This window comes from Rhinolophus sinicus, chromosome 3, assembly GCF_057876585.1.
Source record: "Rhinolophus sinicus isolate RSI-liver-muscle chromosome 3, RSI-T2T, whole genome shotgun sequence".
Lineage (NCBI taxonomy): Eukaryota > Metazoa > Chordata > Mammalia > Chiroptera > Rhinolophidae > Rhinolophus > Rhinolophus sinicus.
In genome coordinates, this window is record NC_142503.1 from 78616850 (window position 1) to 78643533 (window position 26684).

Genomic DNA, 26684 nt, shown 5'->3' on the forward strand with positions numbered 1-26684 from the left:
TTCAAAGTAGGTTTGAGAGAGAGAAAACAACTCAGTTTATGGTGTTTTCCTTTAATTTAAGGTGTCTTCTTTATTTTCCAGTGTAGAATGGTAGGTTTTCAGGGAGGAATTGGGGCTAGAGGAGGAGAGCACCCTTTGAGCTTGGTTTTTCAAATTGTTTTATTCTTTAGAAATTTTTAAAACACTTCTCATGTTGAAATGATTTCAGACTTACAAACGAATGGCAAATATAGTACAAAGAATTCTTCCCTACACTCTCTTCACCCAGATTCCCCAAATTTAAAATCTTGGCATATAACCACGGAACAACGATTAAAATCAGGAAATTAACATTGATACAGTACTACTGTTTAATCTTCAGACCTTATACAGAATTTACTGATTGTTCCATTAATATCATTTCTTTTCCTTCAGAGTTCAATTCAGGTCACATACCGCATTTAGTTTTCATGTCTCCCAAGTCTCCTTTACTCTATGATAGTTCTTCATTTTTATCTTTTGTTTATGTCTTTCATACCTTGATCTTTTGAAAAGTACTGGCCAGTTATTTTGTAGAATATTCCTCATTTTGGGTTTGTTTGATGGGTTTCTTAATGATTAAGTTCAGGTTATGTATTTTTGGCAAGAATACCACAGAAGCCATGTTATGTCCTTTTCAATGCATCATATTAGGAGGTACAGGATGTCATTTTGTTCCATTTCTTGTGATATTTATTCTGATTCCTTGGTTAAGGTGGTGCCTGCCAGGTTTACTATAAACTTCCATTTTCCCTTTTTGCTTAAAAGTAAAAAGGAATAATTTTGAAACTGTAAATATCCTTTTTCTAGTCATATGTTTGGTCATTAATTTTTAACATATATTGATGATTCTTGCCTGAAAGCATTATTACTGTGGTATTTGCCAAATGGTGATTTTGTTTTTCCGTCATGACTTCTGTATTTCTTGGTTGAAATTCTGTAAGGAAAAGCTTTCTAAGATTTTTATTCATTTTATTTTGGTTTAAAATTAGTGCTCTAAATAGCAATTGTACCATGTTCAGTTGTAGGTAGAATATCTTTCAAGGCCAAATACCATTTATTTTTATATTTTTTATTTTACAGCCTTTTAGTCATGCTATATCTTCAAAATCCAGCATGTATTATACACTAACAACATTTCTTCTCCATTTGGACTGGCTACATTTTACACGGTCATTGGTATCGTATAGGACAGGCAGGTTTAGACTTTTTAAAATGAATTCGTTTTGACATTCAGTATTAGTTTATATTAATTTCAGGTGTATAGCATAGTGGTTAGACATTTATATAATTTAACAAGTGATACCTCTGACCCACCTGGCACTATGCATAGTTATTACCATATTATTGACTATATTTTTTATGCTTTATTTTACATCCCCATGACTGTTTTGTAACTTCTTAATTCCGTCACCTTTTTTACTCTGCCCTCCAACCCCCTCCCATCTATCACTCCGATAATCTAGTACCCATCTGACACCACATCTAGTTATTATTGACTGTATTCCTTATGCTATACGCTACATGCCCATGACTACTCTGTAGCAACCAATTTGTACTTCTTAATCCCTTCCCCTTTTTCACTTACCCCTAAACCCCCTCCCATCTGGCAACCATCAAAATGTTTTCTGTATCTATGAGTGTTTCTGTTTTGTGTGTTTGTTTATTTCATTCTTCAAATTCCACATATAAGCGAAATCACATTGCATCTGTCTTTCTCTGTCTGACATACTCCCCTCAGCACAACACCCTCCAGGTCCATCCATGCCGCCACAGATGGCAAGAACCCATTCCCTTCCATGGCCGAGAAATATTCTACTCTATATATGTACCACCTCCTCTTTATCCATTCATCCATCGATGGACACCCAGGCTGCCTTGACATCTTGGCCAGTGTAAACAATGCTGCACTGAACATATGGATGTACATGTCCCCTTAAAGCAGTGTTTTGAGTTTTTTTTGATAATTATCCAGAAATGGGATTACTGGGTCCTTCTTTGTCTCTTGTTGCAGCCTTTGTTTTAAAGTCTATTTTGTGTGGTGTAAGTATTGCTATCCCAGCTTTTTTTTTTTTTTTTTTCATCTCTGTTTTCATGAAATATAGTTCTCCCATTCTTTCACTTTCAGTCTGTATGTGCCTTTCGATCTGAAGTGAGTCTCTTATAGGCAGCATATGTAAGGGTTTTGTTTTCTTATTCATTCAGCCACTCCATATTTTGCTTGGAGCATTTAATCCATTACATTTAAAATAATTGTTGATACGGAGTTATTACCATTGTATTATTCATATTTTTTATCTTTTTTTCTTTTTCATCTTAAGTCCCTCTAATCTTCCTTGTAGTACTGGTTTGGTGGTGATGATGAACTCTTAGCTTTTTCTTGTCTGGGAAGCTCTTTATCTGTCCTTCAATTCTAAATGATAGCCTTTGCTAGGTACTCTTGGTTGTAGGTCCTTGCTTTTCATCACTGAATATTCTTATTCTGTACCAATCCCTTCTGGCCTGCAAAGTTTCTGTTGAGAAATCAGCTGATAGGCTTCTGGGAGCTCCCTTGTAGCTAACTAACTGCTTTTGCTGCTTTAAAGATTCTCTCATTGTCATTAACCTTCGATATTTGAATTATGATGTGTCTTGGTGTGGGCCTCTTTGAGTTCATCTTGTTTGGAACTCTGCACTTCCTGGGCTTGTATGTCTATTTCTTTAACCAGGTGAGGCAATTTTCCCATCATCATTCCTTCAAATAGGTTCTCAATCCCCTGCTCTCTCTCTTCTCCTCTGGTTCCGTACCTATGATGGGAATGTTGATATGCTTGATGTTGTCCCAGAGGCCTGTTAAACTATCCTCGTTTTTTTTTAATTCTTTTTTCTTTTTGCTGTTCTGATTGTGTGTTTTTTGTTACCTTATCTTCTAGATCACTGATTTGATCCTCTGCTTCATCTAATCTGTTGATTCCCTTTAATGTATTCTTCATTTCAGTTATTGTATTCTTTATTTCTGATTGGTTCTTTTTTATGTTTTCTATCTTCATTTTTATGTTTCCTATTGCTTTGTTGAAGTTCTCCCTGAGATCATTGAGCATCCTTATGTGTTTGGAGCTCTGCATCTGGTAGATTGCTTGTCTCCATTTTGTTCTTTTTCTAGAGCTTTGTTCTGTTCTTTTATTTGGGACATGTTTCTTTGTCTCCCCATTTTGGCTGCCTCCTGTGTTTGTTTCTATGTATTAGGTAGGGCTGCTAAGCTTCCTGGTCTTAGTAGAGTGGCCTTATCTAGTAGGTGCCCCGTGGGACCCAGTGGAGCAGTCTCCCTGGTCACCAGAACTGGGTGCTCTTGATGTGTCCATTGGGTGTGTTGTGTGTGCCCTGCTGTTGTAATTGAGCCTTGGTTGCTGTTTGCATGTCAGTGGGAGGGACTAACCTTCAGGCTGATTGGTTGTGAGGACTGGCCGTGACTACAGTGGAGGAGCTGTGGTGTAAAGCCTCACCCTACAGAGCAGGGTTCGCTTTAGTGGAGCTCTGGTGCCTGCCCAGTCTGCCCTTTGGGTGTGTTGTCCTTGGAGTTGGCTGGATGATGCTCCAGGTTGGTCTGAACCTGGCCATCAGGTTTGCCAGCCCTGAGGCCTTCTGGGAGGGTACCCACTGCAGGCCAAGTTTAGCCATCACCTGTGCCCAGCCCAGGGCCACCTGGCATGAGCCACAAAGCAATCTGCAGATGGCCACCACCTGCCCTGTGCGTGGAGGTGACTCAAGAGGCCAAGCCTCAAATGAGGACACCTGTCGCTAGTGCCGGGCTTAGGGCTGCTCAGCCAGAGGTACGGGACACGCTGAAGCCACATGCTGTTTGTTTGGGTTTTGTGAACCTTTGAGAGATTTTAGGAAAGTCTGCAGCATGAGCTAAGATAGCATTTTTGTACAGTACAGCCACTGGAAGCTGCCTGGGTGTGCCCAAAAGTTTGGTGGGGCAGGGTGTCAGGCAATCACTAAAGCAGGGAGATGAAAGGTGATAGCCAGTTTGATGGAGACTCAGATATGGCTTCTCCACGTAGGGAGGAGGAGGGCTCAACAAAGAAACAATGGCTACTGCTGGCTTCTCCATCTGGGAAAAAGCTGCCCCTCCAACCCTTACCCTGAAGCTAGATATTTCAGTTCCTCCCCGTATGTTCCTGGTGCCACTGAAGCTGCTGTCCCAGTGCTGGAGCTCAGAGCGAGTGAGTCCATTAGCGGTCCCTTTAAGAGGAGTGCCTGGGATTGCAGCCTCCCTCTGTCTCACTCAGCCACAATCTTTGCTGGTTTTCACAGCCAGAAGATATGGGAACTTCTCTTCCCAGCACTGGAACCCTGGGCTGGGGAGCCTGGTATAGGTCTGGGGACCCTTGCTTCTCGTTGGTGGACCTCCAAGGCCAAGATATCCCTTCTGATTTTTAATGGTCACACATGGGTGTGGAACTAGGGTGTGGGACCAGCCTGTTCTGTGTCTCTGCCCGTCCTACCAGTCTCAAGGTGGCTTCTTCTGTATGTCCTTAGTTGAAGGGCTTCGTTTCAGCTAGACTTTAGGCCATTCTTAGTGATGGTTGTTCTGTGGTTTAGTTGTAATTGAAGCGGTCCTGAGAAGATATGAGCACAGTGTTTACTTACTCTGCCATCTTGACTAGAAAATTCCAGCCAAATACCATTTTTAAAATCAACTTTTGTTTGGAACTTTAAATATAGTTCTAACAATTTAAGTCAGTGTACATTTTTAAAAAAAATGTTTCCATGAGTAGCTTGTGTGCTGAGAAAGAAATAATCAGAGGCTACTTTCATTTTTAAAATTAATATTTGTTGTATTAGCCTGACAAATTCAAAACTCTGTTTCTTCCTTAGACTTCTAAATTCAACATATAAATCATATATAAGTCACTTTAATGGAGGGGCAACAATGTAAATAAATTTCCCATAGTACAAGCAGTCTTTGTTTTGCACTATAGTATGTTAATGTGGGTGGTAGTATGGAAAGTTAAAATTGTGCTTTATGCTTTTCTGTATTTTCCAAATTATTTAAATAATCACTTTTACTACATTAAAAATAAAGTCCTATTTTTTATTCTTGTTGGAGGGATTATTCCTAGTGAATAAGAATGTAGATTCTGCAATGAGACTTTGTGGATTTTAATCAGGACTCTACTACCTGTGTTAGTAGTTAGTTAACTTTTTGCTTTAGATTACTCTTCTGCAAATGGTTGATAATAAAAATACCTGCCTTGTGGGATTACTGTGAAGGATTAAATAAAATAATCTATTTAAAGCACTTGGAACAATAGCAGTGCCTTAATAGTACATACTGTATAAATGGTAGCCATTATCATATTTACCTTTTGTAAGAGAAGTAAATCAGTTATTTCTGATTTATTTCTATTTCTGTTTCTGAGAAAAACAGTTATTGATGTGATCCTTTTCAGAATCATTGCGACATGAGTATAGAAGACAGTCCTCTCATCAACCCTTCATTTCTTCATATTTAAATTGAGAGTTTAGTATCTGAAAGTGCCTGTAATAATGCTCAATAAATGTCTCTGTTTTTACTAACATTGTCATCATTGTCACATTAGTGTCCAAGTCAGGTTTAGTGGAAACCTAGTCCAGAATCTAGTCATATGCTGAGTCGAGTGCCACACGTCAACACAAACACAGCTGTGAGACACTGATATACCAAGGTTATGAAACCTCACCGAGCTGTGTGTACAGCGCTACCAGTGTAAGCACACGGTGGCAAGTTCGCGAACGTAATTGTCAGACCTCGTACACACCTTAAACACCATACCTTAAAGATTCTGAATATTATGTGCAATGGTACATATTGGAGAGGGTACCTAGGCTGCATTCAGAGTTTGTCTTCAGAGGTAATTGATCTGATTTTAAGTTCAGTCTGTCTTCCCTAGCTTATTGGTACATTTTTAGCAGTATACTTTGATTCTTGGTTTGAGCTAAACCAGTTTCTGTAGAACATTTTGCTGCTGACTAAGAAAATAAATTCTTTTAGATCTCTTGGCATTTTATTAGTATTCTTAAATGTATGCCTCCAATTCTTGAGCTTAAGACTTTATCTTATAACATGTCAGTTTCACATTTATATACTTCATTTAATATTATAGGTTACAAATAGTAGGATCAGTTCATCTTAAAATTTAACAGAAGTCACCAAACCCAGAAAGAAATTATTATTTAACGTAGAAACTCTAAAAGGGAGGTGGGGGTGTGTGCTAAATAAGTGATATTGCTTAAGGATATTTTGTGGCATCTATTTTTATTTTATCTAGTGTACATTTTTATTTTTCTGTATGTGTGTAGCATTATAGTACTAGCTAACATATATTGAATATTATTTTTGGTGCGACACTGTTCTAAGCCCTTTATATTTATTCATTTTTATCACTGAAACAACCCTATGGTGTAGGTGCTGTCTTTATGCCCAAGTGAAGGAACTGAGGCTTAGAGTTAAATAAGATTTAACTAGATTTCATAGTTAGAGGCTGCACTGGAACTTTAATAGAGACATGCTGAAGCTTGTGCTCTTAAGTGCTCTTAAGTACTCTTAATTGCTAAGCTGCCTCATAATAGATTCCTGTTGTCCTTTGTGGCCTGGACATAATATATTTGTAATTAAAGATAAAGGAAACAGAAGGAAGTTCTGTTGATAGAAGAGCATGGGGAAGGGAAACTTTATATGTGGATGTGGCATTTTTCTGAGTATCTCTAGCTTTTATATTTATTTTTGAAAAACTAGGTAATTATTAAAATGAAGGAAAATTTAAAATATGGTTCTCTTAGTAAATTAAAAGTAACTTTTCTCCCATTAGCCTTTGAATTCCTTGAGGCCAGAGATTAATGAATAGCTATTTAGTAGATAACTGTTATATTGAAATTGACTTTAAACTTTATTTTATTTTAAAAATGAAACACAAGAGGGTGCTATTTACCATTCATGACTAGTTTTTGGTTTTAAAATAAATCTTTCTCCTTGTGAAATATAGTGCAACAGCAACTTTATTATTTTTTGTTGTTGGTCTGGCTAGAACTCCCATGGCTCATTAATTTGTTTTTCTTAATGTCTTTACTTCAGTTTGTAGATTAATAGTTTTTTATTGGCCTTGTCCTTGTAACACATCAGCAGTGGGTATCTATTATACCTTGGGGCTTTAGATTTCTAGTTATATTAAGTAATATAATTTTCCTAAATTAAAAAGAAAATTAATGGAAAGTTTTTTGAAGAGGGTTTTGATTTTTTTAACCAAACTTACCATTTGAATGCATTAAATTTTAGGAATTCTTTTCCTAAATTAAGAACTTGTAGTTATAATGACATTTTGCTGCAGGGTACTTTTTAAAAAATATTCACATTTTTCATAGGTGGTATGGTTCTGGTTTAAATATTGACAGCCTTTTTTCCTTTTAAGTTAACAAGCAAATCACAAAGTGTTCACAGCCTCAGCATATAGTTACCTTGCTTTTATATCAGTATTTATTAGCAGAATTAGAATTTTCTATTTCTATTTTAATTTTATAGTAGCATGTATTGAGCAACAGATAAACAACACTGACTTCCATTTATTAAATGTTTTGGGCACTGTGCTGAGTGAGTACTTTATCTAAATCATTTAACTAAATCTTTAAGATCATGCAGAACAGTAAGTAGTTTTATCACCATTTCATAGTTCTGATATTTGGAGTTAAGTCATGCTCGAGCTCACGTAGGTAGGTGGCGACATAGCAAGAATTTGAAGGCAGGTCTCTCTGGTTTCCTCACCACTATACCACACTGCCTCTGTAGGCGGCCCATATTTTTTGCCACTCCATAGTTCACAAGTGGCACTAAGACATTTTTTTTTAATTTTGTTCAACATAATCTGCACATTCACTGGTTCCACTGATCTTTCATAGGGAAATGAAGGGAAACTATTTAGGCAGTATTTTCACCAAGATAGTCAACTCTTAATGGTTAAAAAAGGATGTCTTTTGTATATGGGTATTCAAACCACTGGAACTGAAAAAAGTAAGCATGAAAAAATAAAGTCTAATAATAATTTTATATTTACGAGGTCCACCTCACACTGTACACAAAAATAAATTCCAGATAGATTCAGTCCAAATATGAAAAATAAAACAATAAAGCTTTTGTTCTCTTCTGGGAGAATATATTCTTGACATTGTTGTGGGTAAAGATTTCTTAAATTGGACATAAATTAACCATAAAAGAAAATAAGCTGATAAATTGGACACTATTGAAATTTAAAACTTCTGTTCTTCTAAGAATACTGTTAGGAGAATGAAAAGGCAAACCACAGAGTGGGAGAAGATATCTGCAATAGGTACATATGACAGGACTGCATCTAGAATATGGAAGGATTACAGTGGTACCTAGGTTTTCAAACATAATCCATTCTGGAAGACCGTTCGAGTTCTGAAACGTTTGAGAACTGAGGCATGGTTTCCACATAGAAAGTAATGCAAAATGGATCAATCCGTTCCAGACCTTTAAAATTAACCCCTAAAACTGCAAATTTAGCATGAATTTTACTATCTAATGATACCATAGATCCATAAAATGTTCGTCAATGGAGACGTTCGAAAACCGAGGTACCACTGTATCTATATTATCAAGAATATACAAATCAATAGATAAATGAGCAGAAGTCCTGAACAGACATCATGAAAAAAATATATCTAAATGGCTGATACGTATGTAATGGTGTTCAACCTAATTAGCTATCAGGGAAATACAAATTAATATCACAATGACATACTACCATAGAGCCAGAAGAATGGCTAAAATTAAAAGAATGACAACATAAAGTGCCAACAAGAATGTAGAACTGTGGGAACTCTCATATATTACTATTTTGAGTGTAAATTTATATAATTATTTTGTAATCTATTTGGCAGTCTACAAAGCTGAATATATGGTACTCTGTGACCCAGCAATTCTACTCTAGGTATACATTCAGTAGATATGTGTACGAGGGTTCTTAGCAATACTAATTGTAATGGCCCCATACTGGAAACAACCCAAATTTCTGTAAATAATGGAATGAATAAATACATTGTGGTATAGTAATACAATGGTATACTGTACAAGAATGAATGAGCTGTTGTATTATGTACTAACAAATGAATCTCACAAAAATAATAATGAAGGAGCCAGTCACAAAAGGTTGCATACTGTATGATCCCATTTAAATATAGTTCAGAAATCGGCAAAATATTATCTATAGTGTTAGGAAGCTGGGGTAGTGTTACCTTTGATGAAGAGGGAGCTTCTGTGGAGCTGGTAATATTGTAACACTTGATTTGGGTGTTGGTTACACAGATACGTTTACTTTGTGAAAATTCATGTTATACATTATTATGATTTGTATATTTTTCTATATGTAATACTTCGGTAAAAATATTACTGAAGTGGGATGGAACTTAAATGGCTTTATTTCCCATAACTTATTTAACTGTGATTTTATGAATTGGTATTCAGGCCATTTCCAAGCTAAACTCTCTGAAAAGTAAATATTTTCTTCTTTTTCAATGGGAAGTTTTCTTTTTTTCACTCTGATTCTTTCTTTCCCCAAGAAGTTAATGTTTGTTAAGGCTTACTCTGTGTTTGAACAGCATTATCTCATTCAATCCTCATAACAAGAATCTGTTATAAGAAGAAGTAAAATGAACCTGAATTAGTTAGAAATAGAATGAAGAAAGTCATTCCAGGGGCCATGTCACTAAGGCCTTGAGGAGAAATAAGTGTTTGTAATTTGGGTGGATCCTCAGTGATACTTATTTTCTACCTACCACAAAATTGAAATAAACTAGAAACTCATTTGAGGCTGACTCGTGTATGTCCCACATTTGGTCATCCTACTAACTTGACTTCTCATAAATAAAATTATGAATAAAACTGTATACTCTTGGTTACAGACCTCTTATTTCTCTTAGTGACTCTAAGTCAAGGGTCAACAAACTATAGCCTGCAGATCAAATCCAGCCTGCCACCTGTTTTTGTAAATAGTTTTATTGGAACAGAGCCATGCTCATTTGTTTAGGTATTGCTTTTATGCTATACTGTATGGCCCACAAAGCCTAAAATATTTACTCTCTGGCACTTTGCAGAGAAGTTTGCCTACCCCTGGTCTAAGACAATGTTGATTATAGCCATCTAGTTACATATCTACATTGTTTCACCTGTCTTACCTGTCTTCATTGATGCCAGGAAGTAACCTTGGATCATGGATCTGTGTAAATTGGCCTGAGGTCAGAGCAGTTATATCAAGAAGCCTACTATTTAGATTTTACTCTTTGTCTCGTAAGATCACCTATGAATAGGGTGACCACACATGTCAATTTGCTTGGAGAAGTCCTGGTGTACATCTGTTGTTCCAGGCTGTCATTATATTATGATAACATTACATACTATTATTATAATAATAATTAATAGCTGCTCTCTGTTAATAGCCCCCAGTTTGGATGACAAATTGTCCGTAATTGTATGTAATTCTATCTGTGAAAGTTACCATTGAGAAGGCTAGTGGGGATAGAAATAGAATAGATATTGACAACTATGCAAGGTGGAATTTAAGAGATTAATTTTTTTTTTTTTAAGATTTTATTGGGGAAGGGGAACAGGACTTTATTGGGGAACAGTGTGTACTTCCAGGACTTTTTTTTTCCAAGTCAAGTTGTTGTCCTTTCAATCTTAGTTGTGGAGGGTGCTGTTCAGCTTCAAGTTGTTTTCCTTTCAGTCTTAGTTGTGGAGGGCGCAGCTCAGTTCCAGGTCCAGTTGCCTGTTGCTAGTTGCAGGGAGTGCAGCCCCCCATCCCTTGCAGGAGTTGAACCGGAAACCTTGTGGTTGAGAGGAGGCGCTCCAACCAACTGAGCCATCTGGGAGCTCAGCTGCAGCTCAGCTCAAGGTGCCGTGTTCAATCTTAGTTGCAGGAGGTGGAGCCCACCATCCCTTGTGGGAGTCAAGGAGTTGAACTGGCAACCTTGTGGTTGAGAGCCCAGTGGCCCATGTGGGAATCGAAGCGGCAGCCTTCGGAATTAGGAGCACGGAGCTCCAACCGCCTGAGCCACTGGGCCCGGAGATTAATTTTTGATACTTTGTATCAGAGGTCCCCAGGACCATCTGAATGATTTGCTAGGATTCACAGGACTCAGAAGTTGCTATGCTCGTGGTGAGAGTTTATTACAGTGAAATAATACAGAGTAAAATCAAAGGCACATGAGGGCAAGTGTGGAGGAAACCATGTGCAAACTTCGAGGTGTCCCTTCTCATTGGAGTCACACGGATCCCCAAAATGATGTATGATGACATGTGCAAAGTGTTCCCAACCAGGGAAGCTCACCTTAGCCTGTGTGTCCAGGACTTTGATTGGGGGTCAGTCACATAGGCAGGAAGAACCTGTGTGACTGACCTTGGTTACTTAAGCTCCAGAACCTCAGAGATGATCACCATAAATCACATTGGTAGCAGAAGCTGTTTGCTCAGACTGGTACAGTGTAGCCCAAGGTCTAAGGCATATAAAACACTCTTATCAGACAGAGCTTTCCAAGGGCTCAGTTCCCAGGAGCTAGCCAAGGGCTGGTCTGACAACAGGCCGCTTTGGGCAATGTGTGGGGTTTGAGCAACCCAGGCCTGCTGAGTTACTACTTTTCCACACTAGGTCATGCAAGTTATTCGAACCAGAGTCTGAACCTAGGTAACTCTGATTCCAAAGTCTGTGTTCTTTCCATAATTAATTTTTAGTGATCTTTTATACTGATTTGCTGATTAGAAATTACTGGCTAATTAGATGTGGTGGAGACTTGGATTGTGCCTGTCTATCTTGATAACCGTGTTTCCCCAAAAATAAGACCTAGCCAGACAATCAGCTCTAATGCATCTTTTGGAGCAAAAATTAATATAAGACCCAGTATTATATTATGTTTTGTTACGTTATGTTTATATTAGGTTTATGTTTATGTTATGTTATTTGTTATGTTATGTTATATTATATAAGACCGGGTCTTACAGTAAAATAAGACTGGGTCTTATATTAATTTTTGCTCCAAATGATGCATGAGAGCTGATTGTCCGGCTAGGTCTTATTTTCGGGGAAACGTGTAAATACTTCTAATAAGCTTTATTTTTTTCTCACATGAGGATAGGGAGCTTGATTTGAGTATATTTCAATGCTTTTAAAGTAATGATGCTAAGAATCTCTAATTCTTCATTATTTTCAGCAAAGTTTAGTTTGTTTTGTATATTAATGCATTAAAAAGTAGTTTAAGTGAAGAGTAGTTTGTAATTACTCCTTTTGTACTTAACTACAATTTTGTAATTTAAAAAAAGAAATGTGGTAATAGACTTAGAAAAGTTTTAGTTCACAATTAAGAATTGTCTGCCTTATAGATAATAGATTTAAGTAAACTTACATAGTCCTCAAAATTTTTTAACCTTTTTCTCTTTCCTTTTTCTTTAGGTATTTGTGGAAACATTAGACAAGTGTTTTGAAAATGTCTGTGAACTGGATTTAATTTTCCATGTAGACAAGGTACTATTTCTGTATTGTCAAATCTAAACTTTTGATCAGGAACAATCTTAATTTGTATTTGTCAAAGTAAAAATGGATTTAACGAATAATACTTTATTTATTTATTTATTTATTTATTTATTTATTTTTTATGTATTATTCAGTTCATAAATTGTTTTTACTATGAGCCAGGCACTGTGCCTAGTAAAGAAGATTCAGGCCCTGTCCTAGAGGAATTCTCATCTAGAGAAAGAAACAGTGGCATTAACAAGTAACAGTATGTTTAGAGTGTTAATGGGCACACAACTGAACCACCTACCTCTGCTGAAAGTGTGTAAAATGGAAGAAATTAATTTAAACTGAATTTTTAAGGATTAGTAGATGTTTCACAGACAGAAAAGGAGAGGATGTTTCTATAGGCAGAGATATAAAATACAGGCTTCTTGTGGAGGGGAGGGATTGTTATCGGTCGAGAGACCTAATTTTGAAGTGCCTTTAGTGCCGTGGATTATGGACTTCATTCGGAAGCAGTTTAATCTTTTTTAAACAAGCTTTTATTGGCATTTTTATTTCTTTGTACATTTTGGGGGCAAGATTTTTTTCTGCTTTTCATAGGTCAGGTTGGTAGGTGGGAGATTAAAGACAGGGAAATCAATTAGGAGTCTGTTGCAGTAGTCCAGAAAGAAATGAACTAAGGCAGTAGGGATAAAAGAAAGTAGACTTGACAGGCCCCGATAGCCTATTGAAAGGTGGAGATGAGAGAAAGGAAGAATGATTCAGTCTTCTATCCAGTATTACTGGGTATTGGTGATACAGAATTTAGAAGGAAGAGATTTCACTTTTACTATGAACAGAATTTTTTCTGTATTAAGTTAAGTAATGTAACAGATTGTTTTGAATAATTAAGCCATTGAATAAAAGAGTCTGAAAATAAGCTGCCAAAAATTTTAGCAAAAAATTTTAAAAATCGGCTTTATGGAGGTATAATTTATATGCATTAAAATTGAGAGTTTTAAGCAGTATACAGTTAACTAAATTTTGGCAAATGTACAACGTGTGATTAAACAATACGGTGAATATTTAAATAAAAAAATTTATTACAGTAAAAGACACCCTCAGTCCCCCTCAAAATACTCTCTCTCTTTGAACACACTTATCCCATTGTTCTTGCCACTTTCTAAAGCAGTTCTCGAAGTCCTCTTTTGTGACTGTCTTTAGTTGCACTGTTGTGGCTGCTTAGATGTTCTGAGTTGATTCAAAACATTTACCTTTCATGGTCATTTTGACTTTGCGGAAAAGCCAGCAGTCTCACGGTGCCAGATCTGGTGATAAGGTGGATGAGGACACATGGTCATGTTTTTGTTTGACAGAAGTTGCCCTACCAGACACATATGTGTGACATGGAGCCTTTCTGTTGTGATAAAAAAAAAAGAAACGATGAATGCTGCTGCCGAGTGCCATCCAACTGAAAGGCCAGGGTCTTCAATATGGGAAGTGGCGCATCGAACCTTAGCAACAGTATGTGACAAGTTTCAATTTGTTTCGTGCAGTCAGTTGGGTGTGAGCTACGGTTGAGAGGCGGTGTGTTTTAAAGTGTGCCGTAAATCATCCTCCATCATGACAATGCTCCGTGTTACACACAGCTTCTGATATATGGCAATTTCTGTCAAATAAAAACATTACAGTGTGTCCTCATCCACCTTATTCATGGGATCTGACACGGTAGGACTTCTGGCTCTTCCCCAAAGTCAAAATGATTCAGGACATTGAGGCAGCCATGACAGCACAACTAAAGACATTCACGAAAGAGGACTTCCAGAACTACTTCAGAAAGTGGCAAGAACGATGGGATAAGTGTGTTCAAAGTGAGGGGGGGTATTTTGAGGGGGATTAATGTCAATGTGCCTTTTACTGTAATAAACTATTTATTTAAACATTCACTGTATTATTTGATCACACTTTGTACTACGTAACCACTACCAAAGCTAGAGCACAAGGAATGCATTTTATTTGTGAACATCAAAAGGATGCGTTTGTCATTGGTCAATCCTCTAGATCATATTTCTCATTTACTAAGTAATTTGATATCATGTATTAACTCATCTTGGACAGAGAACTTAAACTTCATATTTTAAAGAGTATTTTTAGTTTTCTACTTCTTTTCTCTAATATAGCTTATGCTTTTTCACACTTACAAGGACTTTTGTTAATTTTAGGCATTAGTGTTCACAACATTCAAAATTGTGTTTTGGTACACGATTAAAATGATTTAAAAAGGTATTTTTAAAATGACTGCTTAAAGATCATTAACTTATATAATACATCTAGCAATTTTTAAGAAACTTGATGATTCTGTTGTAAAATGTTGCTGTAAGAATAAAGTTTTCACATTTGTACTAAAGAATAGAAGTTTTCTTCAATAGGGAAATTAAGGTCTATTCATATATAACTTCCATACATGACATGCAATGTTTTTAAAACTTCTATTTTGTATTAACATACATTCATTTTAGATAAAATTAGAAAATACAGAGAAGAGGAAAGTAAATAGAAGCCATCTCAATTTCAGAGATTGCCTATTGTTAAAAAGATAAACTGAGGCATATTAAAAATTTTAAGTTTATTTGAACAAAAATTGACTTTACTTGGGCAGTGCCAAACCAGAAGTCGTTAGGAGTACTCTACTGACAGGAGCCGGGGAAAGACTTTTATAGCAAAGAGGCAGAAGCAAAGCAAGGATTATCTGATTGGCTCCAGCTTAAGCAGTTATATTATTTGGGAAAGTGAAGTTGGCTGTTTCTGATTGGTTGTCCTTAGGTTTTGATTTCTTAATGTAAGCACTTACAGGCTTAGGTTTTGGTTTGCTTACATAGGCTGCTGAGGTATTAGAACCACCTCAGTCTGATGGCCTCCTTGTTTAACACTAGCACTAACACTTCAGGGTATGTATATTTCTAGATTTTTTTGTACAGATAAGTACAGAAATATGTCTTTAAAAGAACAAAAATGTAATCATACAATATGTAGTGTGTATAGCCTGTTCATTTCACACAATAATGTGTCACTATTTTAGAACCTGCCAAAATTAGCTATGTCTCTTCTTTCTGGCTAAGCTGTTGCTTTAATTTTTTTTTCAGTGCAGTGAGACAAAAGCTTCAGGTTACTAAGAGTCAGAGACCAGTGAAGTAGACACTCCCTCTTTCTACATTCTCTGTCTAAAACAATGCTAGCCTTGTTTTCAGCCCTTCTACCCTGTTTCCCCCAAAATAAGACCTAGCCGGACAGTCAGCTCTAAGGTGTCTTTTGGAGCAAAAATTAATATAAGACCCGGTCTTATTGTAAAATAAGACCGGGTCTTATAGTAATATAAGACCGGATCTTATTTTACTATAATATAAGGCCCGGTCTTATATAATATAAGACCGGGTCTTATATAAATTTTTGCTCCAAGAGACGCATTAGAGATGATTGTTTGGCTAGGTCTCATTTCGGGGAAGCATGGTATGAAAGTAGGACTATTTCCAACTTTCAAGCAGCCCTGGACCTTCCAACAGGCAGGAATCTTCTGTGGCTCGGCTCATATTTTCTTAGGGGCAGGTACAGAAAGTTTTGCACACAACCCTCAGCCTGCCTTTGGACCATAACTAGGTAGATGAAAGGAGGAGGCTGTAAAGAATATCCCTTTTGTTATCAATCAGGACGGCCTAGTTTATGCTGCAGTAACAAATATCAAAATATTTCTCGTTCAAGCATTATGTTGATTACATTTCACATACTGTTACTGTGAGATCCATGGTGACAAAGCTGCCACTATGTGGACCATCGCCAGTTTCTATGTCAGAGAGAAAAGAGTTTTCATGGGTAAATTTATCTGCTTTCCTGGGTATCACAGTTGATAGTTTTACCAAATGTTTTGCCACTACAAACATGGACCACTAACTTTGTAGCTTCTAGTACACATTTCCATGTGGCCTACTGCCCAACCCCTAAGCCAGTATCTTTTCCTTTTTGTGATTGTTACCAATTTCTCATTACAAATTTGTAAGTCACATTTTTGTATCAGTCACATAAGCTAATATTGTAGTCACCTTGAAGGAGTGGGATAGCCCCGAATTGATTTGGATGTAAAGACTGAAGATGCCACACATACACCAGGAGGATCTGATCTGAGAAGTTTATTATTCCTATAATAAGGGTTTCTGGCGAGAGCAAGGAAAGCAGCTTGGCTTGGGGTTGTATGTGGTTAGGGGTTGGGGCTGGGATGAGGGTTTCCACACGTGAGCCAGGTCTTACATGGTTTGAAAAGGAACCTTGCAAAGGAAGGAGCACTTGGACTTTCTTATCAACTTGCCCAGATCTGGGAAAGGAGGAAAGGAGAGTAGTGGGGCTTGAGAACTGTCAACAGTCAAACTCCAAAAATAGAGCCAGACACAGCGAACATCTGCTGTGGTGATAACTCATAAAATATGAGTAACTTGGTTTATTTCTTAGCACTACATGTCCACTGTGGGTTTGCTGGGAAGGTCTGCTTATTTGCTCAACTTGGTTACCTGCCCATTTCCTGAACATTGTGGCTTTAATTGGGCAGCCCCAGGTTGTTGCCAGTACTGCAACACAGCACCAAATCCCAGGGCAAAGATGAGAGAGCTGAAGAGTCTACTGAAGAGCTTGCTTTCGAGGATGTATGACTTTGACAGCTGTGAATGGCTCTGACCACCCCTCCCTGCATTCCCTCCCTGCCTTCCCCAATGATCAAGATGAGGGATATTGATCTCATTGGAGGCCTAAATGTCTTTCCTACCCTTCAGACTAGAAGAATGGAAAATTAAGAGCAGAGTGATTTCCTGCAGACCAGTCCCTCTTCAGGAGTTTGACCACCTATCCTTAAACCGCAGTCCTCAGAATGAGAGGCTCCTTTTCTTTTCACTAACTAAAAATGTCTAGCCATTAAGAATATCTCAGCAACGAGACCTAAATACCAGTAAGTCAATGGAGAAAAAGAATGCCACTTCAAGAGGAGACAGGAACACTAGGAACAATCAGAACATACGCTCCATGAAAAAGAACTACTAGAGGAGATACCCGGTTTCCCCGAAAATAAGACCTAGCCAGGCAATGAGCTCTAATGCGCCTTTTGGAGCAAAAATTAATATAAGACCCGGTCTTATAGTAAATATAGTATATATTATAGGTCTTATATAAGCCCGGGTCTTACGTTAATTTTTGCTCCAAAAGACGCATTATAGCTGATTGTCTGGCTAGGTCTTATTTTTGGGGAAACATGGTGGGTAAACACTTAAAATTTAAAAATGATAAAAAGTACTTGAGGTATAATTTGGAAAAGTCTTTCTGGGGCTTAAAAACAATCTCCCTCATCTTGCTCATTGGGGAAGGCAGGGAGGGAATGCAGGGAGGGGTGGTCAGAGCCATTCACAGCTGTCAAAGTCATACATCCTATTGAGTTTAAAAGAAGAGGATGGTGATAGGTTGAGGCTTGAATTATAGGTAAAAATAAGTGCAGGAAATAACCTTAAAGCCTAGGACTGAAAGATTAAGAGAGAGAAAACATGAAGGAAAAGATAAGAGACTTTGAAGGGTACGTTTAACATGTATTATAAAAGTATTTTGATTATCTTATTCAACTGGGGGAAAGGAGAAAGAATAGGGTATGATAAGAACATTTAAGTAGGAAAAGAAGGCAACTCAATGATAGAAAGACTTGATATTTGTTTTACAAATACTAACAGTGTTTGATTAAAAGAGCAAGGAGAAAGATAATAATCATTAATGGAAATTATAAACAGTAGAATCTCTGGTTTAAAAGAGGGGGAATAATATAAAGTTTGATTAACCAACACTGGGAGGGGGAAAGGGGGGTGGGGGGCGGGGGGTGGGAGATGAGGGTAAGGGGGATCAAATATATAGTGATGGAAGGAGAAATGACTCTGGGTGATGAACACACAATGGGATTTATAGATGATGTAATACAGAATTGTACACCTGAAATCTATGTAATTTTACTAACAATTGTCACCCCAATAAATTTAATAAAATAAAATTTTAAAAAAAATAATAAAATAAAATAGATAACGTTATTCAGTACACTAAATGTGAACTGAATGAAATAATCCATTCAAAGAAAGAGATGATGGGTTTAAAAGGCATAGTTTACATATGAAAGGCACGATAAATTCTAGAGCATTTTCCTTTATTTACTAGTTTTCACAACAGTTTGATTCACTAATACCCACCAAAAATGATAGTTGAATTTTTTCAGTATCTTTGTGACACTTGAATTTTAAAATAATCGATTTATTTATTTATTTATTTTTTAAAGATTTTATTGGGGAAGGGGAACAGGACTTTATTGGAAAACAGTGTGTACTTCTAGGCCTTCCTTCCTAGTCAAGTTGCTGTCCCCTCAATCCCAGTCGTGGAGGGTGCTGTTCAGCTTCAAGTTGTTGTCCTTTCAGTCTCAGTTGTGGAGGGCGCAGCTCAGCTCCTGGTCCAGCTGCCATTTCTAGTTGCAGGGGGGCGCAGCCCACTAGCCCCTGGGGAGTCAAACCGGCAACCTTGTGGTTGAGAGGACGCGCTCCAACCAACTGAGCTATCCGGGAACTCAGAGGCAGCTCAGCTCAAGGTGCCGTGTTCAAAAATAATAATAATCGATTTATTTTAACTACAGATATTATTCTTTTTGATGCTCAAATTGTACCATCTTTGGCCAATGGGAATCTTTTCAGGTTGTCTTTTGTGTCCTTTTGACATGATCTTTTCCCCCATGCACTTTGATATCTGTTTTGTATTCTGGTACAAGATGTTTCAGACTCATTTTGTTCATTTCCTGCTCAAGACATGTTATCAGCCATTCCTTTTCAGAGCTGATTCCTTTTAGTGGGAAATGGTATATAGAAACCACAGTCTGGAGGTGCTTATAATTATGAGGCTGATCATTGTTTCCAGGCCTTTTCTGTGGACAACATCTTGAACGAGTATATTTTCTGCCCAGCCCTCGAGTCAGCTATTTCTCCAAGCAACCCTGGTTCCTTTTAGTGGGCAGTGATGTTTAGAAATGACACTCTTAGCACCAGTATGTATACTCATTGCTAAAGGGGTGATATTACTCCTGGTTCTCTGTGAGCCACGCTAGGAAATAGGTGTATGTACACACCCATACACACACACCCCTATTTCTATATCATTATATATATTAAAAATCATTGAGTTTTTCTTAATACCTTAGAGTCTAGTGCAACATTATAGAAATTATTCTAGCCTTCTCCTTTTTCATATTTGCAATTTGCTTCTCTGACCATGAGAGATTATTTTTATTCTCGTTCCTATTATTCCCATTGTTCCTGATGCATTTACTTGTTTGCTCAAACCCTTCCTTTGTATAACCAAACTCCTGGCTGGGTAATTCAAAAGCTAATTCCCAGACATGCCAGGTGCCACCCTCTCCTGTCAGCACTAGTCAAAAGTGTGGCACCCCTACCCCATCTACTCAGCAAGTTCTTAAGTCAATATGGATAAAAATTGCACTGAGTATTTAAAAAAACAAACAAACAAAAAAACAACAACCCATGTGATTTGAAAAAGCACTTGATAGAATTTCTAGAAGAGGAAAAAAATGTGAAAATTAAAATTTTCAGTGGATGGGTTTAAAAGTAGATTAGACATATCTGAGTAAATGAAAAGATAGAACACATTGCCCATAATGCAACATAAAAATACAAGAAAGATTGAAAATACAATAGTTTACAGATCAGGGAGGATAGAGTGAGAAAGGTTTAATAAACATTTATTCTTAGTTTCAGAAGAAGAAGAGAGAAAGAATGAGGCATGTTCAATATCTGTTGGCTGAGAATTTTCCAGAATTAATGTAAGATACAAATCTACAGATAAAAGAATCACAAGTGGAATAAATAAAAAGAAATCTACATCTAGACTAATGATACTAAAATTGAATAGGAGCTCTTAAAATCATCCAGAAATAAAAGACACATTACCAGGAACAGTGGTTAAATTGGAAACTGATTTCTCAACAGCACCCACGGAAGTTAGAAGACAATGTGTTGAAAGAAAATAACTGCCAAACTGTAATTCTAAATCAGCAAAAATATCTTTCAAGAATATGGGTGAAATAAAGGCATTGTCAGAAAAACGAATGTTGAGAGAATTTGCCATCAGCAAGCCTTCACTAAAGGAAACTCTAAAGAGGGTACTTAAACAGAAGGAAGTCAGAGATGTAAGAAGGAATGAGGTAAAGAAGGAAGAAGAGCAAAGGTAGTAAATTTGTGGGTGAGGATAAGAGAACATTAACTATTAAAGTATATGTAGGATTAAAAGGAAAAAAATTTTTATTAAAGAGGCCCTTTACCTCTTCCACCATGTGAAGACCCAGCAGAAGGTACCATCTAGGCACCAGAAAGTGGACCTTCACCAAACACTGAATCTTCTGGCACCTTGATCTTTGACTTCCCAGCTTCCAAATTGTGAGAAATAAATTTTTTATTGTTTATAAGGAAAAAACACAGTTATTCCTGTATAGTCAGCCCCAGAATACAGAATACTAGAATGTAGAACAGCTTTCTAACTTTTCAGTTAGACTTGAATGTTTTGAATTTTCAGATTTTGAGACATTGATATTCTGTGTAAATATTAAATGCATTGTGTACCAAAACAATTTCTCTTATCTGTTACTTGGAATTACTGTACCCCTGTTGCTGTCCATTAGTCAGCAATTAACAAATCTTTTAATTATTAATATATTAATTATATATTTTCCCTTCCTATTTTTATCTTGAAAATTTTACCAAAATTTTGATAGGCTAACAAAATATACTCCCAGTTCCTTTCAAAATTATTTTCAAAATTGTCATACTTCAAAATTTTCTTTCATAATATAATACTAAAAAACCCAGGACTTTGTGGGTAGACTGTACTTTTTAGCAGCAGAGACAGTTCAACTGAATCAATCTTAAGATAATATTAACCAAATTACTGTAGAACTGACTATTTTCTTAGCAGGCACCTTTTAAAATTAATAACATTATCAAGTGAAAATTTTGAGTTGTAGAACACTTTAGAAACAGGAAGGTTCTTCTTACCTGTTCTTCCTCTCCTAGCCACTCATCCCCACCCCACACTGCTTCCCTGAAGTAAGTTCTCTCAATTGTTTGGCTAGGTAGGCTTCCAGACATTTTTTTTCTACATATTTTCGAAGGTAGGCATGGATCTGTTGGTTCAGTAGGTGATTAGGTTTGTTTTTATTTCACATAATGTTCTGTGTCTTGCTTTATTGACTTCATCTATCTTTAGATTCCTCCACACCAATATATACATATCAGTTTTATTCTTAAGTGAAGTATTGAGTAGAATAGATATGCCATATTTTACTTGACTACTCCTATAGTCAGGTATTAATATAGTCAAATTTTAAAATGTTTGGTGCAAAGGACCTCATTTCTAGCATAAACTGTAGCAAAGTAGCTTTTATGCCCTGAAAACACACGCCAGTCCGTAGAAGGGAATCTACCTAATCTGACCTCCTTTCCTTTATCCTTTTTCAGATGCTTGGTTCAGCCTGGTAAGAGGGCTTATAACTGTTAAAAAGTGAAATATGTTTGACTTAATCTTCATTCTACTCTGCAGTGATGTTACAGGCTTTACTCAACTCAGGATGCTGCCATCTGTGAGCACCATCTGTGAGCACTATATATATAAATATTAAATATAGTTTGCTGATGGGGCAATGAAAACTGTTACATACAATAAATAAATGCCTTGTTCTTTAACTTTTGAATTTTAAGATAACTGAGATAAACTATTTGAAAAGAGACCCACATGTACATTATAATATTTTATAAACAATAAAATAGAGACCATTTAATATGAAATATGTTAGAGTAATTTTAAGCAAAAGTCTCCATGTTCTGCATTGACACATATATGATAGAATTCTTACTATTTTTAAACGTATGTAAAAAGTGGCATGCTTGTGTTTCCTTATCACTGACAAATATTCAGCAACTTTGTGCTACCTGTTAACTAACTTAAACATGTGCATGGCCACTGCCCTTATTATTGTTCCTCTGAATTATAGCACGGTCGGTTTCTTATTTTTAGTAGGCAAAGTAACATAAACATGTGTTAAAAGTTTCAAAACAAGAAAAAAACTATAAAATGAAAGATAAGTCTCCATTTTTCCTCAGTCTGCCAGTTCTATTTCTTTAGGTAACTACTATCTATTAAAAAACATTTGCAGCAAATTAGAGCAATAATAAGATACTACTACATAACTATTAGAATGGCCCAAATCGGGAGCACTGACACCACCACATGCTGGTGAGGATGTGAAGCAACAGGAACTCTAACTCATTTTGTGGGAATGCAAAATGGTACAACTACTTTGGAAGACAGTTTGGTGGTTTATTATAAAACTAAACATACTCTTATCACATATCACACAGTCCTGCAGTCACACTCCTTGTCATTTACCCAAAGGAATTAAAAACTCATGTCCACACAAAAACCTGCACACGGATGTTTATAGCATCTTTTTTCATAATTGCCGAAACTTGAAAGCAACCAAGATGTCCTTCAGTAGGCGACTGGGTAAACAAACTGTGTTACATCCAGACAATGGAAAATTATTCAGCACTAAAAAAAATGAAGTATCAAGCCATGAAAAGACATTGAGGAACCTTAAAATGCATATTACCGAGTGAATGAAGCAAATCTGATAAGGCTACGTACTATATGATTCCAACTATTCTGGAAAAGGCAAAACTGTGGAGTCAGTAAAAAGTTTAGTGGTTTCCAGGGATTGGGAAGTCAGGGGAGATAGATGAATAGGTAGAGCACAGAATTTTTAGGGCAGTGAAAATACCCCGTATAATACCATACTGATGGATACATGTCCATACATATTTGTCCAAACTCATGGAATGTACAGCACCAAGAAGGAACCTTGAGGTAAACTGAACTTTGAGAGATTGTAATGTGTCAATGTAGATTTATCAGTTGTAACAAAATACCACTCTGGTGGGGGATTTTGGTAATGGGGGAAGATATGTGTGTTGGGCAAGGGGCTATATGTATGGGAAGTCTCTGTACCTTTCTGTCAATTTTACTGTGAACCTAAAACTGCTCTAAAAAAATAGTATTTTTGAAGTATTTAAATGTTTTTTCAGAAAGTTTCTGGGTATATCCAAGTATTGCATGTGTATAATTTTTTCTTGTAAGTTTCAGTGGGACCATGTTACAGATATAATTCTATCCCACTCACTTTTTCATTTAATAACCTATCTATATTTCTGAGCGATCTGTAGATTTTTCTCATTTTTAGCTGTGTAATAATAGTGTGACTAATAAAATAGTCACCATTTTACAGTTTTGTATTTTTGTGTCTGTTTTTAACCAACAAATTATCATTGATTATCCTTGTACGTGTATCTGGCACCGGTATCTTTTATCATTTTCTTAATTCACATCTTTATTCTTTCCTGCCTCTAACTTTTAACACGTTTTTCATTTTCTTGCAGAATTATAAAATATAATGTATATAATGTGATTTCATTTATGTAAATTAGATATACATATAGACACATCTAATAAGTTTGTGCATAACAAGTTTTCTGGAAGGATATATAAGATACATATAAGATATATAAGATACAGCTGTGATTATCTTTGATAGAGGAAACTAATAACAGATACAAAGGTGATGGACACTGTTGTTCTTACGTAAGTTTCTGTATGGCTTAAACTTTTAATCATTTGCCTATATTTTGATTTAAAAAAATGAAATTTAGAAGTTATGGTCTATGCCCAGAAGCAGCTTTGGGGTTGGATAAATGTTGCGTCCTGCGCAACGAGGGTTATGGGGAGCAAGGAGGGAGCAAGGAGGGAGTCGCAGGGTTAAGAAAGACAGTAGCCAAGAATAATATGCAAGCGGGGCCAAGGGAATGCAGCCTCAAGGACTGAGCCCCGAATGGGGCCTACACATAGCTTGTATTAGTTAGGTGGGGAAGTAAAGGAGATAAAGCTTGTCAATCTCAAGATCTGTGAATCCCATACATTATAACAGGAAACTGATTCAAGCCAATCACCCTTGCCTGCAGGCAGTTGAACCATAAACCTCAGAATGTACGTACTTCCCCAATGGACAAAACCTATATGCATATGAATAGATGGAGAGCACATCACTGAATCACTTCCCCTGCAGGTTTTGGGAAGGAATATAACCACAGAGGCAGAGGCTCTCCTTAGCCGGGGGAAAGTGGGGGGCTGTGCCCACCTCTATCAACCCCGTGGGTTCTCCTGTTGGTCCCCACTCGGCTATGTCTGGCTTGAGTTGTCTCCCCCCCCCCCCCCATGGGGAATCTTACTCGTCATTGGCTAACAGCCATCTTTCTGGGGCCAAACAGGGAGACATAAGGTGCAAGTACAAAGGCGAAGCAAAGTCCCTGAAAGGATCCGTCTCAGAGACTCTCCTTTCTTTAGGGGAGGTACGAGGAGACAGACGGTTAGGCTGCTGCGTGGCAACAGATAAATAAAGCATGCATGTTTTAAAAAAAATAGAAAAATACATTGTATTTGCTACTTTTTAAAAATACTTAAATACCTATAAAAATTCAAATAAGAAGGTAAAAACTCACTGAACTCTTATTTTAGGTGAATCAAAGAGTTTAGTAGATTAGTTATAGTACGGACATATTGTCACCCTTTTATTTCCATAAAAACCTGTTTTAAGTAAAATTTATAAAACAAAATAATGGAATATGTTAATCATATGAGTTGGCTACACTAAAAGCAGAGCTTTCATCATCCTCTTTCTTTTATTTTTTCCCCTTCCACTTCTCCCCCCCACTCCGGTTGTTTCTCAGTTTCGTTGTATAGGACACAGCTCCCTGGCCCATGCTGGTATTATGAGCCTTGCGGGGCCTGCCCCCCCCCCCCCCGAGGCAGTTGGTTGCCAGTTGTTGGTCTGGTTGGCAGCTCAGGGCAGCTCTCGCCGGCTGCCGGCCACTCACACTAGCTGCCATTATCATCCTTGTTCTCATATTAATTCTGCCAAAAATTCTTCCCAATTCTTGAAACATAAATTTTCCCGTCACTGGACATACTATGTTCAGCCTCTAAATTTCCCCTCCTTATGTGACATACTTTACTTTGGATACCACAATCTTGATAATATTGGAGTAGCCTTCCAATTAGTAATTCTCATTCCCATACTGTTTATCTCCTTGAATTTCTGCGTAATGTCTAGTGTCTCACCAAGAATGGTTTTTAGGCATTTATTTATAATAAATGAGATTATGTTTCTTTCTTTTTTATTTTTAATTGGGGAATATTGGGGAACAGTGTGTTTCCCCGGGCCCATCAGCTCCAAGTCTTTGTCCTTCAATCTAGTAGTGGAGGGCACAGCTCAGCTCCAAGTCCAGTCGCTGGTTTGTTTTTTTTTCAATCTTAGTTGCAGGGGTCACACCCCACCATCCCATGTGGGAATTGAACCAGCAACTTTGTTAAGAGCTCATGCTGGAATCAAATGAGCCATCTGGCTGCCCCTCTGGCAGCTCAGCGGCAGCTGGTTGTTTTCAATCTAGTTGTAGAGGGCACAGCCCACTGGCCCATGTGGGAATTGAACCAGCAACCCTGTTGTTCAGAGCTCACTCTCTAACCAACTGAGCCATCTGGCCGCCCTGAGATTATGTTTCTTTAAGGATTTAGCTCACAGGCCCTTCATTTGTGTTTTCTGTCTCTTCTAGATTTCCAAATTTGCTTTCATAGCAGTTATTTTTACTCTGAGGACAAATGTGCATACTAGTTCTTATCTTACTTAAATTGATATACATTGCTAGAATTTCTTGGGTATGACCCACATTTGCAGGCTTATATTTTGATACCTCTAAACTTAGTAGATATTTCCTTAATACTGAAATTTATGGTTTCCACTACTTTAGTGCTTGTGTTCTGAGGTGTTTCTAGAAAGACAGTAAGTAATACATTGTATAAAAGGATGAACCCACAAGAGAGCCTGAGCAAAGTGGGATGGTGTAGTTGCTACACTTTTATCAATATTACAAATTGTGCTTTTCTCATGAGAATTTGTTTTAAAAAGAAGACATGAAGTTC

At 37.1% G+C, this 26684-nt stretch overlaps 1 protein-coding gene across 6 annotated transcripts in view; it reads left to right on the forward strand.

Annotated features, from left to right (window-relative positions):
• AP3S1 (adaptor related protein complex 3 subunit sigma 1) overlaps positions 1 to 26684 on the forward strand; it is a 65584-nt gene that overhangs the window by 26727 nt on the left and 12173 nt on the right. For 4 of the 6 annotated variants that reach the window (XR_002137042.3, XM_019727835.3, XM_074328587.2 and 1 more), the window contains exon 4: positions 12495 to 12566. The exons of the other annotated variants lie outside the window; for them this stretch is intronic. Coding sequence is in view for 3 of the 4 variants with exons in the window: in XM_019727835.3 (XP_019583394.1) it covers positions 12495 to 12566 (72 nt within the window). In the remaining variant the exon portion in view is untranslated. The remainder of the gene's footprint in view (positions 1 to 12494; positions 12567 to 26684) is intronic. 6 annotated transcript variants of the gene reach the window in all.